Source organism: Macaca thibetana, chromosome 2, assembly GCF_024542745.1.
Source record: "Macaca thibetana thibetana isolate TM-01 chromosome 2, ASM2454274v1, whole genome shotgun sequence".
Taxonomy (NCBI): Eukaryota; Metazoa; Chordata; class Mammalia; order Primates; family Cercopithecidae; genus Macaca; species Macaca thibetana.
Window position 1 is genome coordinate 80,755,435 of NC_065579.1, and position 18,242 is coordinate 80,773,676.

At 36.5% G+C, this 18,242-nt stretch overlaps 1 protein-coding gene across 9 annotated transcripts in view; it reads right to left on the minus strand.

The window, feature by feature from the left end:
* TBL1XR1 (TBL1X/Y related 1) overlaps positions 1-18,242 on the minus strand; it is a 183,952-nt gene that overhangs the window by 12,390 nt on the left and 153,320 nt on the right. For all 9 annotated transcript variants that reach the window (XM_050778298.1, XM_050778295.1, XM_050778293.1 and 6 more), the window contains 9 exons: positions 18,104-18,236; positions 17,618-17,759; positions 15,081-15,144; positions 14,895-14,992; positions 13,722-13,782; positions 5,702-5,823; positions 5,470-5,544; positions 1,515-1,642; positions 264-429 (listed from right to left, as the gene is read on the minus strand). In XM_050778298.1, the coding sequence (XP_050634255.1) occupies positions 264-429; positions 1,515-1,642; positions 5,470-5,544; positions 5,702-5,823; positions 13,722-13,782; positions 14,895-14,992; positions 15,081-15,144; positions 17,618-17,759; positions 18,104-18,236 (989 nt within the window). The remainder of the gene's footprint in view (positions 1-263; positions 430-1,514; positions 1,643-5,469; positions 5,545-5,701; positions 5,824-13,721; positions 13,783-14,894; positions 14,993-15,080; positions 15,145-17,617; positions 17,760-18,103; positions 18,237-18,242) is intronic.

Below are 18,242 nucleotides of genomic sequence, written 5' to 3' on the forward strand. Positions count from 1 at the left end.
AACATTCACATTTGATATCTACAAAACTGTTGGAAAAAAACAAAAGAATACAATAATAAATAATAAAACAAACGATCTAAATCCATTTCAAAATTCCGGTCTCCATAAAGACATAACTTCAATTGGTTTCTATCTTACTCTAAAACCAAGAATTCAATTAATGCCACAAGAGGAATGACAAGCAAATGGTGGGGGAAAGTGTACAGGCAAATGTTTCTACCTAAATTTAAGAGTACCTGACCATTTAAATAATGGAGACATACCTGTGTGTTCCAGATGTGTACACATTTGTCAAAAGAACCACTTGCCAGATACCTGCCATCAGGACTGAAAGCTACACTGTACACAGGCTCTTGGTGTTTTGTCAAGGTATGGATGCAGATCCCTCGGTCTACATCCCACAACCTAACAGTAGAATCAAAGGATGCACTGAAAAGGGAGGGAAAGAAAGTTAATTTGTAAGTAAGGAAATACTCCTCCAGCCTTGCCTCCACCCCAACCTCCATATTCAGCCACATCTAAAATAGCCAAAATTCTTTATGAGAAGCAGACCGATTGGACTGTTGGGAAGAATATTCTGTGAGCTTCAAATCAGTGACAAGAAAATAATAAATAAATGAAATTCAGAAAGAAGAGCAAGTGTTCTAGAAATTAAAAGCTAAACAAGGAAAAAAAAAACAAAAAACAAAAACAAAAAAAACCCTTAAAGGAATCTCCCAAGTTCAGGAGTAGAAAACATAAATGTGTTCATTTACTGTATTCCTTTTCTCTCTAAATAATCCCTGTTTCGCATGGTTTTGAACACTGAAGTGACCACAGTTTTCCGTTTGTCTTTTTTCTAAAGATACTAAAGACACTTTATTTTGCTATGCCTCAATTGCTTGGATTTTCATCAATATTTGGTATCAGTCAATATTTGATTATTTCAATATAAAATATCATTATAACTTGAAATAAAAAAACCCAGTGTTTAAAGATTCCCCTCAAGGAACCAACGTAGTGCCCATCAGCTAACAAGTGGATGAAGAAAATGTGGTATACCTACACAATAGAATACTACTTAGCCATAAAAAGGAATGAAATATTGTCTTTTGCAGCAACTTGGATAGAGCTAGAGGCCATCATTCTAAGTGAAATAACTCGGGAATGGAAAATCAAATATCATGTTCTGACTTGTAAGTGGGAGCTAAGCTATGAGGATACAAAGGTATAAGAATGATATAATGAATTTTGTGGACTGGAGGTAGGGGTAGGGAGATTGAGAGAGGGGTGAGGGATAAAAGACTACACACTGGGTACACTACACTCCTTGCAAAACCAGTGCACTAAAATCTCAGAAATCACCACTAAAGAATTTATTATTGTAGCCCAAAACCACCTGTACACCAAAAACTACTGCAATTAGGAAAAAAAAAGTTTCCACTTGATAAAACCTTCCCTAAATTTCTGTCATATTTATTAGAAGTTGTATTTGTAGAAAACTCATAAAAGGAGGAATAAAACAGAAGTATCACCTTGCTAACATAAGGTTGGCATTTGGATTATTAGTTCCTGGTCCTGTTGGACTCCATTTGATAGTATAAATTTCTTTATTATGTGCTTGCAAATCATGGACACAATTGTCTTGTTTCATACTCCATATCTAAACAAAAAAGAAAAATGTATATAATTATTTTTCCATACAATTAGTACTTTAAAATATTATCTTGACACTTAAAATATTATATGGACAGTCTAAAATATGAGTGATATAACCAGAACGATGATAGAAAAGAGTATTTACAAAGAAACTGAAATGCAATAGAATATATTTAATATTTGCATCTCTGTTAAAAAAAAAAAAAGTTAGCTTTAAGCCCTTTAAAAATATTCACTATTATGAAGTTTGAAGACTGAATTAACTATAGTAGTTCTGAGATTACTTTGGTTAAGGTAAAAATCCTAAAATGCTGAAGGTCCAGTTTTTACACTGTCCTTTAAGTAAAAGATCTACATCATAAACTGCTCTTAGAATTCTAGAATCAGGAAAATTTCACAATGGAGAACTGAAAATAAATAACCAACTTACAAATAATGATGACTCACAGAGAACCATAAAAAGTAACATAGGAAATAAAGTTCAAATGAAAAGACGAAAAGTAGGGAAAAAAGTAGACAAAAGTAGTCAAAGTAGAGAATAAGCCTTTCCTGAGATGAAAATATGCCTATGTATATAGATTTCAAGTGTCTATTATTTTTGAGCAAAAATTAATAGAAATCAACACGAAGAGTATTTCTGAAAAAAAAAAAAATCACTCAATAAAGACATGGTAGGTCCTACAGTATCTCCTTAACACAAACACATACAACACCCCAAACCCAAGAGCCAACCAAGAAAACAATTAGCTCAACTTTACATTTCCGTGACATGACCATTACAAGATAATGAAGCATCCCAGTGTTTTGGTGTATTTACGACCCCAAGTAAAATAAATCTGAACGACATGTTTTCAGAACTGATTTCATTCGATCTAATTGATGGAATTTGATACTATAGCCACTCTCAACTCTCACCTCCCTTGAAATAATTTTCTCTACGTACTTTCTTTTTCCACTTGTCATTCCTTCTCAGTTTCCTTTGGAAAGCTCATTCCTCTTGATTTGGTGATTTAAGTTTCTGAAGACTTACTCTTTTAGCTCCCCTCTTTTCTCACTCTCTGCACTACCCACACAGTTTTGTCCCTGCCCCAATTTTTTTTTTTTTTTTTTTTTTTTTGGAGATCAAGTCTCACTCTGTCGCCCAGAACTATCTTGGCTCGCTGCAACCTCCATCCCCCAGGTTCACGTGATTCTTCTGCCTCAGTCTCCCAAGTAGTTGGGATTACAGGCGCCTGCCACCATGCTTGGCTAAATTTGGTATTTTCGCAGAGATGGCGTTTCACCATGTTGACCAACCTGGTCTTGAGCTCCTGACCTCAGGTGAACCACCCACCTCGGCCTCCCAAAGTGCTTTAATTACAGGTATGAGCTGTGGCAACGTGCCTCTCATAGGGGTACCAGCTGCTGGGGTCCCCGGAGACCCTGACCCAGCAATGGATAAATAAAGTACACTAACACACAGATATTCTGTTTTGCCAGTCCAGCTGAGGGTGTCTGAGCCACTTATAGACTCCCTGGAGAGTTCTGTGAACAGTTGCAACCATGGCCCTGATCAGCTGGTGAGACTCGCATTTATTCAGTAAGATTAATTCATACAGGCTTGAGTCAACACCATTGGAAGGTAACTGACATTGGGGACTTCCCAAGTAAAACACACTTAAGCACCCATGGTACATCAAAGCTTAGTCTTAATATTATATAAGTAAACAAGCTAGCTAGGTAAACTACTCTACCTTTCTTTATTACTACTTTAATTTGTTTAACTCAAGGTAAAGGAACCAGGCTGCATTCAACCAGATCGATTACTGAAGTTACTTCTCAGCCTTCCAAGAAGATTTGTGTCTATTTCTATAACTGTCTCTAATATTTTTCCCACCAGACTGATTGAACCCCAACAGTGAGCCACCAGGCCCGGCCATGCCCAAGGATTTTAACGACCACCTATCTGCTAAGAATTCCCAGTTTTTAATCTTGAGCTTACAGTTCTCCAAGCATCAGTCCCACCTATCTCCTCCACTCACATGACTCATCGTCACCTCATTCCATCTGGCATTCCCTCTCCTCAGAAAACAGTCCATTACACATTATCCATCCACCCTAGTTTTTGCTTTAAAATCCTTCATGACCTTTAAACATTCTTAGGATGAAGAAAAACTCTCTGACAATTTCTAGCTTTAGCTTTTCTCCACCTTCAACTCAATATGTGGCACAAGGCCCTCTGGACATTACCCTTCTGTCATTTCCTCAAATGTGTCACACACAATTTCAGAATAAATTTTTTCATGTTGTAAGCATTAATGCGTGTACATATAAGGAAAAGCCAAAGATGAAAGCATTAAGAAAAGTATTACTATTAGCGATTTTGTAAGGGAGCCCAGACTTAAGAATTGTCTAACTAAAAACATAGCAGATACTTAAGGGAGAAAACCTCACAAGCTTCCCAAGGTTAAATTTAATCTGGTCATAGTAGCAGGAAAAGCAGTCTTCCCTCAAGATTTTCGTATCTGTAAGTGCCATCACATCTGCAGTCCTTGGTACTGCAAAGTCAAGGATAAAACTGTTTTCAGTAGAAGGTTACCTGTTGCAGGAGAGGGCTTAAAGCTTCATTTATTTTGGCAATAAGTATTAGGTTGTTCTTTACCTCAAAATGCTTTTTTCCCCAACTGAGGAATCTGGTGTGCTTAGATCTGCTTAGGTGCAAGATAGCAGTTTTGCTTTTAGTCATACAACAAGAAAAACAGAGATCCATGTTGAGATGTGGATGCTCGTATGTCAACTAAGCTCCCTCACTGAGAGATTCTCTGCTATATATCAGTTTTCCAGCAATGGTAATATATATTCATACCACAGCAAAATCAAATTAATACAACGCAAAGAAGTTCAATCAAATCCACGAATGCTACAAAGATCTTGAGTACTTATTAGTCAAATCTTTACATATGCAAATAAATTTAATTGCAAATAACCTCTAATTGCATCAACATATGACTTTCTAATGGTGAAGACAATTTATAGCACGACCTTTCTTACTATTGGTGATGGCTAATTTTATGTCTTCTTGACTGAGTCACAGGGTACAGGTATTTGGTTAGACATTATTTCCGGCCGTGTCTGAGGGTACTTCCAGTTGAGACGAGCTAACTTAGCTGACTGAGAAAAGCAGACTGCTGCCCTCCCCAGTGTGGGGGTGGGGTGGGCGGCATCACTCAGTCCAGTGAGGCTCTAAAAACGCCAAGGAAGCGAGAATTCTCTGCCTCAGCCTGACTGTTGAGTTGGTATGCTGGTCTTCTGCTCTTGGACTGGGACTTACACCATCGGCACTCCTTCTCTGGCTATGGAACCACGCCTCCATCTTTCATGGCCTCCAGCTTGTAGACAGTGGACTGTGGGACTTCTCAGCCTCCATGATTTCTCGCAGTAAATAATTTCTCACATAAATTTTTCTCACATAATAAAAATTTCTCACATAATTTCTCACAGTAAATCTCCCATCCATCCATCTATCCACACACCCACCCACCCACCCATCCATCCATCCATCTTCTTATTGGTTCTGTCTCTCTGGAGAACCCTAACTAACAGGGTATCATAAAAGTCCCATTGTATCATAAGGCATCATTTTAATATAATTTGCTACATTCAAATAGTTTTATGTATTTCAGAAAAGAAAGTATAAAACTTAAAAACCAATGGTTAGCCATTTAAAATGTCGGAGTTTTCATCCAGACATAAACACTCAATGTAAGAGACACATTCTAAATGATCTTAAAACAGTCAGAGCAATCATAGTGTGTGACACCCCATCCCATTTCTCCCTACTAAGCAAATTACCTTTAAAGTCATGTCATCAGAACAGGAGGCCAGGAGATTGCCAGTTGGGTCCCATTTGATAGCATTTACTTCATTCTAAAAATAACAGCAAATATTCACATTTTCATTGTATAGACTGGGTAGCTATTTGAACATTAAACATACATACTTTAAAACTATGTATGTTTTAAAACTATTCTGAAACGTTACTTGTTAACCACGACCACTGTAACGTGGAAAAAAGGTTCCTTACCGTATGTCCTTGGAATGTTTTAATAGGTCTGTCTTGTCCTAATTTACAGACATGAATGCACATATCTGTACTACAAGAAGCAAAGGTGTTGTTGCTCTGCCAATCAACATCCAATGCTGGTGCTGCAAAAGAACAAATGTAAGGTTTGCGTTTATTCCACATGTACTAAAATCCAAGAGTTTTAGCTTTGAACCATTGTTGACTAATAAAATACACTAATAGGCACTTAAACATTTTACTTTATACTTTTTAAGATATTAAGAAAAAATTAAAATAAAGGTATCAATATTTAACAGTATTAACAAATTTCAATTTAGTTATTTCTAGGTGAGGCAGGCCCTAAAAGAAAGTACACTGGCCTAGTAACCGGGAGATGAAGGTCCCTGAGAGCTGGTTCCGTAAATTACTAGCACTGGGTCTTGGGTTCTCTTTTATAAAATGATAAAATTAAACGTGAAGATATCATGCTTTTCATTTCTAAAATCTGTGAGTGCTCAATGGACAAGAAGCCTCGGTTGTGTCACTGCCTAATTAGTGGACACAAGCAAGTCACTTAACCTCTTATGATATATCCTCATCTAGAGTGAGGATTAACACACAAGTTGAGTACCCCAATCTGAATATTCAAAATCCACAATGCTGCAAAATCTCCACCTTTTTGAATGCTAGTATGATGCCACAAGTGGAAAATTCCACACATTAAATACCTAATACAAACTTTACTTCATGCACAGAACTAGTGAAAATACTATATAATGATACCATCTGGCTATAAGGTGTATGTAAAACATAAATTAATTTCATGTTCAGACTTGGGTCCCATCCCCAAGATATTGCCTTATGTATATGCAAATATTCCAAAATCAGAAAAAAAATAAATAAAAAGTGCAACACAATCATGGTCCCAAACACTTAGATAAAGGATACTAAACTTGTACTATCTTTATCCTTAGTACACATGGTGAAGACCAGGTGAGGTAATGTATGTGGAAGTACTTTGTAAATTACAAGAGTCAGACAAGTGTTATACTGAATATATCATTCCCATTATTATCTACTCAACTAACAAATGTAATACGGCATATGATTTCCAAATAATTTTCTTCTAAGCAACTTTTGTCAAACACCTGTTAAAAGCAAATGCCCCTTAAAATCAATGAATTTAAAACCTCCAAAGCCCCAAACCAGGCTCGCATTTAATACTTTGCCCGAGTTTAGCTCTGAAATTATTGAACATCCTTTTCCCCTGCTGCAAGGTGCAAAGGATCTCCGTAATTAGCAACACAGATGACGGTAATGATAGTGAGTAACTGGGTTAAGCGAGTAACTGGGTTAAGCAACAGAAGTATATCAAAGACACTGCATTTAAAGCAGGGGTTGGCAAACTATGGCACATGAGCCAAGAATGGCTTTTATATTGCAAGGGTGGAGGAGGGGATCAAAGGAAGACATACAAATGAGAAGTAAGATTTAAAAGTTCAGTGTCCATAAATAAGAGTTTTATTGAAACCCAGACAAATGCATTAAGTTGCATATTATCTATGGCTGCTTTTTCACTACAAGGGCAGAGCTGACTAGTGGCAACAGAGATCTTATGGCCTGCAATGTCTAAAATACTTTCAAGTCCTTTAGTGAAAGTTTATCAACCCTAATTTAAAGAAAAAACTAAAGGAGAAAAACAAGAGGGTTAAAGTTGAGCTGTGTGGCCAGGTGTGACTCAGCACTTTGGGAGTGAAGGCAGGAGAATTACCTGAGCCCAGGTGTTTGAGACCAGCCTGGGCAAGAGAGTGGGACCTCATTTCTAAAAAATAAAATAAAATAAAAAATTAAGCAGGTGTAGTGGGTCCATGCCTACAGTCCCAGCTATTGGAAGGCTGAGGCAGGACTGCTTGACCTGGGGAGATCGAGGCTGCAGTGAGCCAGGACTGCACCACTGCACTCCAGCCTGGGCAACTTTGTCTCAAAAAACAAAAACAAAAAGTTTAGCTATGTATATTAATTAGTAGAAATACAAAGCATTTAATAAAGGAGATTAGAGATGTCTGTGGAAAGGGAAAACAAAGCCACAAACTCTCTCATTGCGTATATCCAAGTATAACAGTAACTGGCTATGTTAAAAATGAAACATAAACAGGTGCTTCAGCAGTTAAACTTATAAGCCAAGAGATATGTCATGCATAAGAACTTGTTAACTACGGATAGGAGAAGTAAAAAGAATGCAAAAAGAAGATTTAAAGCATTTAGAACTCAGAAAGGAAATTTTAATCAGAACTATATGGAGACTTTTTTTTTAAAAAAGACAAAGGATAACAGGAAAGAGAAACTGATTTCATTGCCTGGCGAAAGACAAATCAGGTAAGCCCCAAATCTAAAAGTACTATGTACTAAAGAACAAAGAAGCTAATTGTAGTAATATGACCAGACATTAAAATAGTTTTGGGTATATTTCTATAATGAAAAACTAGGTATCAGGACACCACTTGGATTAAGTTCATAAAGGAAATAGATTGGAAAGAAAATATTTAATGGGAACTTACTATGGAGGGTATATGAAATTTCGAATAACTATATTTAAAACATTTAACCCTCCCTCAGTCAACTTTTTAACAAACGCAGTGCCATATGAAATTATTAACATGAATTCACCTTTTATACAAAATTTCAAATTATGAGAATTCCCAACAAAGTAAACACAATCAAAAACCACACTTCAGAGCTGTCAGGCTGAGTACGTTGTAAGCTGCACTTTTATACTAGTCATGAAGCAGCACTGCTTTAGCTGATGTTTGGTTTTCCTGCCCATAAGCCCTTTTGCCTGTGCTGTGTACAATTCCCAGCTGGGTGCTTCACTGCTAAAGGCTGCCAGGGACAAACTTCACAGAACTGCCTTGCTCTGCTGCTGCGTCCTCCCTAGAAGACGTGTATCCAAGCTGGTGTTGTGTATGTTTTGGGGAAGGAGGGAGGGAGGGGAGATCTAAAGACCTGGCATCCTTGGTTCAATGTAAGAAAAACGTGAGGTGCAAGCTCCCCTCTGCACCAGGCTGAGACTGGGCCTTTCTTCACCAGCGATCACTTCCTTCCTTGGCTTCTTCCCACTCCCCCATCCTGCTTCCCATATTTCTTCACTTATTTCTCCTAAGAGGTTTTCCGCAATAAGTCACGTCACTCAAATGTTTGGCACAGGGCCTGCCTTTTGGGAGAACCCAACCTAAATCAACTAGCAAACAAAAATATGTGCCAACTTTATCAGCATGATGTGTGAACTCTGCCTCTGTTTGTGTGTATCACCATTTCTGACAGCAATGTGGATGACTGTCCTGTTCATTTGGCAGTCAACTCTCATTCGTTCCTTTCTGTACTCTGCCCTGCTAGGATGAGAAACCCAGGAGGGCTATTGTAAGTTATTTCCCAGGTTCCTGTGCCTAGTGGTTTCCACGTGGGTTCATACAATGTAAGACATTGTCAGGAATTCAAAGTGAGGAGTCCAAAGTCAGGAGTAGTAAGACGACAGGCACGATTGCCATCATTTCAGACTGGGTGTTGAGTATTGCCAGGCAGCCTATCCTCTACATCCCAGTCCCTACGGGACAATCACGTCCTGCCTTCTCCTCTAGAGTCTTAGACTTCCTTCAATTAGTCTCTGGGTTACCTCCTATTCCTTAGTTTTTCACTCTTCCCAACACCTTTGCAACTATTTCTTTGTATTAAATTCCCTTTCTTGGAGTGTCTGTTTGGTTTACACTCCATTTTCCTCCATGGAAGCTAATTCAGTAACTACTATGCACTTTCATTTTAACATTAAATGTTATTACTTAAAATACAATTCTAAAAATTTTAGTGTTTCTTTGGTAAATAATCTTTCTATTGTTAACAAGTGCAAAAAATGGGGAAGGGAAGGAAGCCTGAAAAATCTAATTGATTTAGAAGACAGTTAAAGATACACTAAAATGTTATTAAGAAGGCCAAATATCCGTCAGGATGTTCCAGAGGTGTTAATTTTATACAGGGCAGCCTGCAAAATGTTAGAGAGGAGGCTAAAATAAACAACAACAACAAAAAAACAGCATTAAAACAAATAAGCTATTAGGTTCATAAAAAGAAAACAAACAAAAAAACAAACTACATAACCAAATCAAGATTGTTGAGATGTAGGAAATGTTGCAACGTAAGCTGTGTGATTAATGCTTCTGTGATATGCCTGCCTCATAAAATACAGTGCTTACAGATTGATATAATCAAAGAACACATACCTCTTTATTTTATATTTATTCCTAAAATGAGTCTTGATAGTACAAGCTTTTTAGAAAGAAAGTTCTAACATTTAAAAAAAAAATTTTATGTACCTGACAAGTGAGACAGGTGTGTTCACTAACAGCGGTCTCATTTTACACGTTAAGAGGCTCAGAAAACTTAATTTTCCCAATTATACAATGTTTTAAAATCTTGGAGCTAAAGTTAAAATTTTTGTCTAATCCACCCCTGTTCTGATTTACTTTCATTAACCCATGTAGCCTCCGTAATTTTAAAAGAGAAGGAATAAACTTATGAGCGAAGAAGGATGCATTTATTACTGACTTCATTTTTAAAAAGCTTTATTGACATATAATTCACATACCAATTCACCTGTTTAAAGTATACAATTCAATGGATTTTAATATATTATTAATTCATAAAATCTGCAGTCAAATATAAAACTTTCTAACTTAATTTTGATTTCTTCTTTGGCCCATGAGTTATTTAAAAGTGTGGGTTCCTGGGTATTTGGGCTCTTCCAGAGATGTTTCTAATACTGATTTCTAATTTAATTTCATTGTTGTTATAAATGTCATTTAGTTGGTCAAGTTACTAGATAATCTTCAAATCGTTTACAAACTTAATTCCTTCTTCCTGTCTTCTCATTCCATCAATTATTGAGAGAAGAATATTGAAATATTCAACAGTAATTGGAAGCCCCATAATTTCTATTTCCTTTGAAGCTCCATCATTTTTTGCTTCATACATTTTGAAAGTGTTATTAAATGCATTGTCATTTTAAAATGTTTTGAATTGACTGTTTAACATTGTATTAATAACCTCCTTCTTCCCTGTAATTCTTCTGAGCTTTGAAATCTAGTTTGTCTATTAACGTAGCCATTTCAGCTGTCTCTTGATTAGTGATGGCATGGTATACATTTTCACATCATTTTATTTTCAGTCTATTGATGTTTTTCTATTTGAAGTCTGTTTTACATAGGCAGCATATAGTTGAGTCTTGCTTGTTGATTTAATCTCACAATCTCTGCCTTTTAATATTTAGGCCATTTACACTTAATTTGCTTTGTCATAAGGTTACATTTAAATTTACTGTATTTCTGTTTATCTCTTCCGTTCTTCCTCTTTTTGTATTTCTACCTCCATCTGGATTAATTGGATATTTTTTATGATGACATTTTCTTCTCCTTTGGTGGGTTCTTACCTGTAATTCTTTATTTTTAGTGGTGGTTTCAGGATTTACAGTGCACACCTTTAACTGGTCACCATCTACCTTGAGGTGATATTTTAAATGGGCTAAATACTTCATTTTATTTTCTGCCCCTCTTCCCTACCTTTTTACCTAAGATTCTGACTACTTAGGTATTAGTCTGTCCAAAGTTGTATCACAACTCATTGATGCTCTGTCCCCACCCTCTTTTCCAGTCTATGTTCTCTGTTTTTGGATAGATTCTATGCAGCCTCCAAGGTCGTAAATCATTTCTTCTGCAGCATCAAATCTGTGGTTTATCCTATCGGGGCATTTTTCATCTCACATGTTGTTTTTGCCTCTAGAAGTTTAATGACATCTTCTCTGTCTCTACTTAGCTTTTTGAACATATGATACAATTAATCTTTGAATAATGTGAGGGTTAGGAGCACCAGCCCCCTGTGCAGTTGGAAATCTGCATATAGCTTTTTGAATCCCCAAAATCTTACCAACTAATAGCCAGCTGTTGATTAGATGCCTTACTGATAATATAAACAGTTGAATAAGATATATTTTGTATATTGCAGGAATTAAAAATTATGCAGAATGAATGAAGACAGACCAAAAAAGAGTATGTACTTTATGATTCCAATCATATAATGTAATCTAATCTCTGGGGATGGGAGAGAGGTATTACTAAGGGACAACAAGAAATGTCTGAAGGTTAACAGATATATTCATCATCCTGAGTGTGGTAATAGTTTCAATGGTGTATACATAGGTCAAAATACATCAAATTGTTCAAGTAAAATATATACAGTTCATTTTATGTCAACTGTGCCTCAATAAAACTGTTTTTAAAAACAAAAGTATGGTAAGAAAGAATACGATGGGTAAACTGAAGCTTATTTATTCATAAAAATACTTTCATACTATGTACCTCATCAGGTTGTAGTCAGGACTAAAGGGGACAGAAAGAGCATCATCTCCAACACAAAGTTGGTACTAATCATATGGTACCCAGCAACAGTACCATAAACATACTTCAACTTTACATTACTCCTAGGATGTATGAGAAATTTTTATGATTAACAGCCAGAAGCCTGACAGAATTCTGAAAACTAGAAGCAAAGGTGAAAAGGAAGTACAACAGGTGAACAAAAATGTGTGTAAATGCTTATTTGAGTGGTGAGCGTTCATCAAGTGGAATTGTTTAACGATGTTTGCAAACTTATTCAGATACTACAGAAAAATCATTTTGCACCTTATTTTGCTTGTTTAGGCACACTAAACAAAGAATGAAAAAAAGCAAAATGCCTGAAGTTGCAAATTTCCAGTTTAAAGTTGATGCTGTGCCACTGGCTGTTTGTAAAAGGATGTCATCAAAGATTTGAGAAGAACCAGGGTTATTATTTTAGTCAGTCTCCAAATTAAAATTTTTTCCAGCACAACAAAATCAGAGAGACAGCTAAATCAGGTAATACTAAAACCACTGGGTATCTTGTTCCAGTTTAACATCATTTAGTTCCTGCAGTCAGGAAACTCACTGAAAAGTGGTGCAAAGGTTCTAGACTGAAATGGAGCGCAGGCACAAAAATATGCCTGGCTCTCTACTCAAGCTGAATGTCTGGGTGTGTGGCTGTATATCATGCAGGACGGAGCACTATTTTCGAGGTCGGATTAATCAGATAAAAGTACCAGACTGAGTATTTCTTTTTTTTTTTTTTTTTTTTTTTTTTGAGACGGAGTCTCGCTCTGTCGCCCAGGCTGGAGTGCAGTGGCGCGATCTCGGCTCACTGCAAGCTCCGCCTCCCGGGTTCACGCCATTCTCCTGCCTCAGCCTCCCGAGTAGCTGGGACTACAGGCGCCCGCCCCTGCGCCCGGCTAATTTTTTCTATTTTTAGTAGAGACGGGGTTTCACCATGGTCTCGATCTCCTGACCTTGTGATCCGCCCACCTCGGCCTCCCAAAGTGCTGGGATTACAGGCGTGAGTATTTCTTAAAAGAGAAATCCATCTAAGCCACCAACATTCCAATAACATTGGGAAAGTCTATTGTTCACTTCAGGTAGACAGATGCTCAGGTACCTCGATCCAAAATGAGAAAATGACAATACCTAAACCTACAGGAGTCTATGCAGTATTTTCATGTATATCATTTAGTCTTATCCCCATAACAAATAGGCATTATTATTATTATTATTATCCCTCATTCACAGATAGTGAAAAGGAGGCTCAGAAAGGTTAAGTGACTCTCAGTCTTAATGCTTCTTAAGTGGAGTGGAACTGACATTCAAACTTAGATTTTCTGATTCAAAAATCTATGTTCTTTCCATTAAATAATGCCACCCCTAATTGCACCAGGCTGCAAATGCTTTATTTATGGTGCATTTCACAGAAACGTTTGATGATCCTCTGACAATTAAGAGTCTGAAAGTCATGGAACATCAACTCTCGAAAGGACTAGTAACAAGACTGATACTTGATATTTCAACATTTAAAATAAATTATATGCTGTTAGAAGTTTTGTTAGAAAAACAGAAGCAAGCTCCAGCTTTCACGTAAATTATAAGAAATTTACCTGAATGAAAAGGAAACTGTTGCTTGGCTTCACCAGTATGTGCATCCCAAATGATTGTAGTCTGAGAGTAAAAGGAAAAGAAAAATAAACTCATGCAAAGAAGTTTATCATAGATGCGTAAATTATATGCCTAACTGTATTAAAGCAATATGCAATGTCAGAGTGGATTTAATTTTAAACACTTTATCCCAAATAGTACCACAAGGCTATACTCCACTTTCGGAGCAAACGACTATTAAGTAGTTTGGTTTTTCCCTGTTGATTCTGCTCGGTCAACTTACTTCAAATAACAATTATTGGCAATCTACAAAGCATGAGGCATTGTATTAGATTTTGCTTTAAAAACTCCATTGCAATAGTACATTAAAGTAAGATTCGTATAGATGTTTACTAAGAGAGCAAGTTTTTGGTTAACAATGCAATCAGTTCTCAATATTGAAAGATTTTAAAGGCTCATATTTACACAAAAAGGCAGCTTTGAATTTTGGCAATACTTAAAGCAAGAACCTCAAGTATTGTATAGTGGCAGTGACTATCAACAGGACTCAATCTCTCTCCTTCCCAGCCTACTTCACTTTTCTTCCCCTTTTGCCACTTTTTTTATTGCTCTCTGAATATAAGGAGTGAACCAGTTTCTCTTCACTTCCCTGTTTTGACACTACACTCAATTATTATCATGTCCCTTCCTGGATTAAGATAATCTTAAACCCTTATTTAGGAGGAAGAAGGTCGTATTTCCAATTCATCTATATTCACCAGCCAAGTTAGATGAAGACTAGACAGATCCTGCATTTCATATTAGCTTCACTTAAGTACCAGGAGTTGGCTAACAGACCAGCTCTAGAATTTCCCATGGATTCACTCCAGAGCCATGTTCACTGGTGAGACTAACTAGAAACCGCAGAAGGGAAGCAAAAAGTGCAGGAGGTATGACATTGGTTATGGCTCAAATTCCAGCTAAAATTAAAAGTGTTCACACAGATAAAAGGATAAAAACATTTTGATAAGTAGATTCAGGAAAGAGCTGATAGACCTAAGAAAGTATTTCTATCATAAATTCATATTTGAATTTCCCAAATAGGAATGTTTATGTGATTGGCAGCTAAGACAAAACACTGCTTTCAATTAAACCCTGTAATACATTCACCTTTACAGAACTTAATGAGCTTTTACCTTGTCTACTCCAGCACTTAGGATGAAATTTCCTTTCTTATTCCATTTTAATGCAAATATAGGGCCTTTATGCTGCCCTAAGGTGCTAGCAAGGTTACCTAAAATTCAAAAGAAAAACAGTAACATTACTTTAAATTTTCTAACTTCAGATCAACAACAAAATAAAAAGGAAAATGCTTCATTTACCATCTTTAGTCCATATTCTGGCAAACCCATCATAGGAACCAGTTGCTAGAAGTGTACCTTCACTCTGCCAGAGAAAAACATTTCTTTAATTATATAATCTAGATACGGTTTATAATTTAATTGTTGAAGTATCTCATGTTTAAATCCCAGGTACAGAAGAGAATGAAGACATTCTCTGCTTCAAAACTTGCCAGTTTTGCCTACTTGTGAGTGCCACTAAAGGCCTATGAAACCCTTTCACTGTTGTGAAGCTAGTGTTGTACGGGGGCCTTATATCCAAAGCTCAACAACTGACAGTAATAGCTCTGGACCAGGATCTACATCATCCCGCCTCATGCATGCCCAAAGTAGTCTCACAGACTCACACAACTAAGAATGAAGGTAGGGTGGTGGATTGGGGCGAACATCAAATTCATAATCTTAGAATGATTTATTAGAAGTAAAAAAAGGAAAACTTTAAAATGTGATTAGAAGGTTTTATATGGCCATTCCTCTAAATCCTTTACTGTCTAAAACAAAGTGTGTGTGTATGATCCAAACAATATCATTGTTTCAAATGATCAGATTCTTAAACATTTGAATGTTCCTTTCTATTATTAATCCCTTCCCACTACGAAATATTTGCCAATAAAAAGAGCAACACAAGCAAAAGAGCCAGAAAAGAGCGCAGGCTGACTTTATAGTTAATGAAGTAAGTATAACTGCCTACTTTACCGGAGGAAAAGTCCATATAAATTTCTCTCAACTTATATTCCCTTGCTATGCGCCTTGCCTGGATGAATGGTGTAATAACAGGACAGATCTAACTAACTCTATGCAAACGCAAAAGTTACAGATTATAGTAAACAGACTATTGCTAGAATGACTAAACATTACTGGAGAATGAAATCCTGCATTACTTGACATATTCTTGATGGGTTTTGGTAAGGGCATTCAAAACAAGATCACCTATTTCACATCTCTCAAGCCATTTTAGGAGTATGGCTAAGTGACAAACAAAAACAAATGCTGGTTCTGGGAACTGCAGACTCAGTTCTGCTAAGACATGGCAATCCCTTAGGGCTCTATCTGAAGAAGAAGGGGAGCCATGTTGAAGTCAACAGTAAAAGCTTATTTCCAGATTCTACACAATGTTAAGTTTCCTCTAAACTATCAGTCCCTAAATGTTTTAGTTCATGAACTGCTCAACTAGGAAAAGAATACTTTAAAGATGAGAAATCTCACAGGCTCTCTTGCTTTAGCCATGAAAAAGAATCATTAATCGAGGATGATGTTTTCCAAGCTCACCGTGATTAACACATTTTCAAAAAGCCCACACTTTTCAAAACTATAAAATGCAGTTCAGAACTACCAAGCTGAACAAACCAATATTCATTCATTAACCATCCTTTTCAGTGTAAACTGTAAATTTCATTAAATTAACATGACCAGTGGGCCAGGTAGCATAAGAAAGCTATAAGATGTCTGAACTAAGATACAATAAGGGCCTATATTAAGAAAATAATTCTATCTTGATCCTACAAGTAAATAATACTACAATGTGCTAAACCCCTTTAGAATTTTTAGAATTGTCATACGGAGGGGAAGAGTAAACATGCTGCTGGCAATTTTGGAAGAAAATGCTAAAAATACCCAGTTATGATTTCTGAAAAAACATGTCACAGAAACTGAGAACTTTAGTGGGAATAATGATTTTAAAGATAGATCTCATTCCTTGGGAAAAGAATTAGAAGATCCTTTAGAAAGCCCACAAAAGTTGTTAAATAGAAGAGAAAAGAACATTCATTTGCTGAAGAAGAACTACTATCGTGAGATATTCTTTGCAATGCTGAAATATATCTAAGAGGTTTGGGGGCGTGGCGGGGGCTAGCAGGGTGAGGTAAGAGATATTATTTACAACTAAACGATGACAATTTATCAACAATGAAGTGAAAGTTTTTTGTAAGTCAGAGTAGTCAAGTTGTCCTGAAAGATGTTGAATCATACATAGAAACAGAGAATTAGAAGATTCCTACAGTGGGAATAAAATTTAGACATTATCTAGACTAATGATCCCTAAAAGGAAATTGGTAATAAAGTTGTAACAGTTCACAGAACAAAGAGAAAAACAAGAACATGTTTTCTGCTACATAGAATTCTTTTATCCCCCAACTAAGAACTCGGTTGTTACGGATTTAGTATGTTGTTTGTTATTATGGTAAGAATTTTTGCCTATTATCTCAAATATTTAGGTACCATTTTCACAGATCTACTTGACATTTAAGGAAAACGAAGTACAGAGTAAACAGTAACAATTTAACCAAGGAGATGCTGCAGGATACACTAAAGAGCTGGACATTGTACCCTGGTCTAAGGCAAGTTTGTGTCTTTAACACCACAGTGGAGGAGAGGGCTGGCAGGTGACCACTCCCAGTTTGTTGTTACTAGTTAATAAAACCCCAAATTCTGAACAAATAGACAAACCCTGCCATGAGTCTGAGGCTCTGAGGGTTAGGTATACTAGTAATTATATCCATCATGGATATAGTGATACTCACATTCCAATCTAGAGATGTGACATCCTTGTTGCTTGGAACATCTTGCCCTCCTTCTCGTATACAATGTCTAAGTACTAACTGTGTAGAGCCACTGGTGCTGTTCTCACTAAGATTCCATATTCTTGCTGTTGAGTCTCCAGACCTATAAAATTATGCAATGTATTTTAAATCCTCATGACATTCTCAACTATCAGAATCAAGGCAACATATTTACATCTGAATATTAATAAGGCAAATAAAAACTAAACTATCACAGATTTTCATTTCCAGTATTTTTCCCATTCTACACATTGGGACCCCCAAGTGTTCTCGAAACAGTAAGTTTAATTAAAAATTCTACAATTACTTCATGAAGGAATAAAACATTTACAGAGACAAAATGGCCACAAATAAGCAACAACAGAAAACCTGAATAATGCATATGTTTATAAAATGCTCAGTAAGATATTTGTAAAAGCCATTTTAGTATCACTTTGAGAAACACACCCTGATGCTAGGAGATCACTAACAGGGTTCCAGGCACAGATGAAAACTTCAGATTCATGGCCCCGCAACACAACTGCTTTATTAGGAGGGATTTCAACATCCCCATCCACTTCCATCATATCAGTATGATTATCTGCAT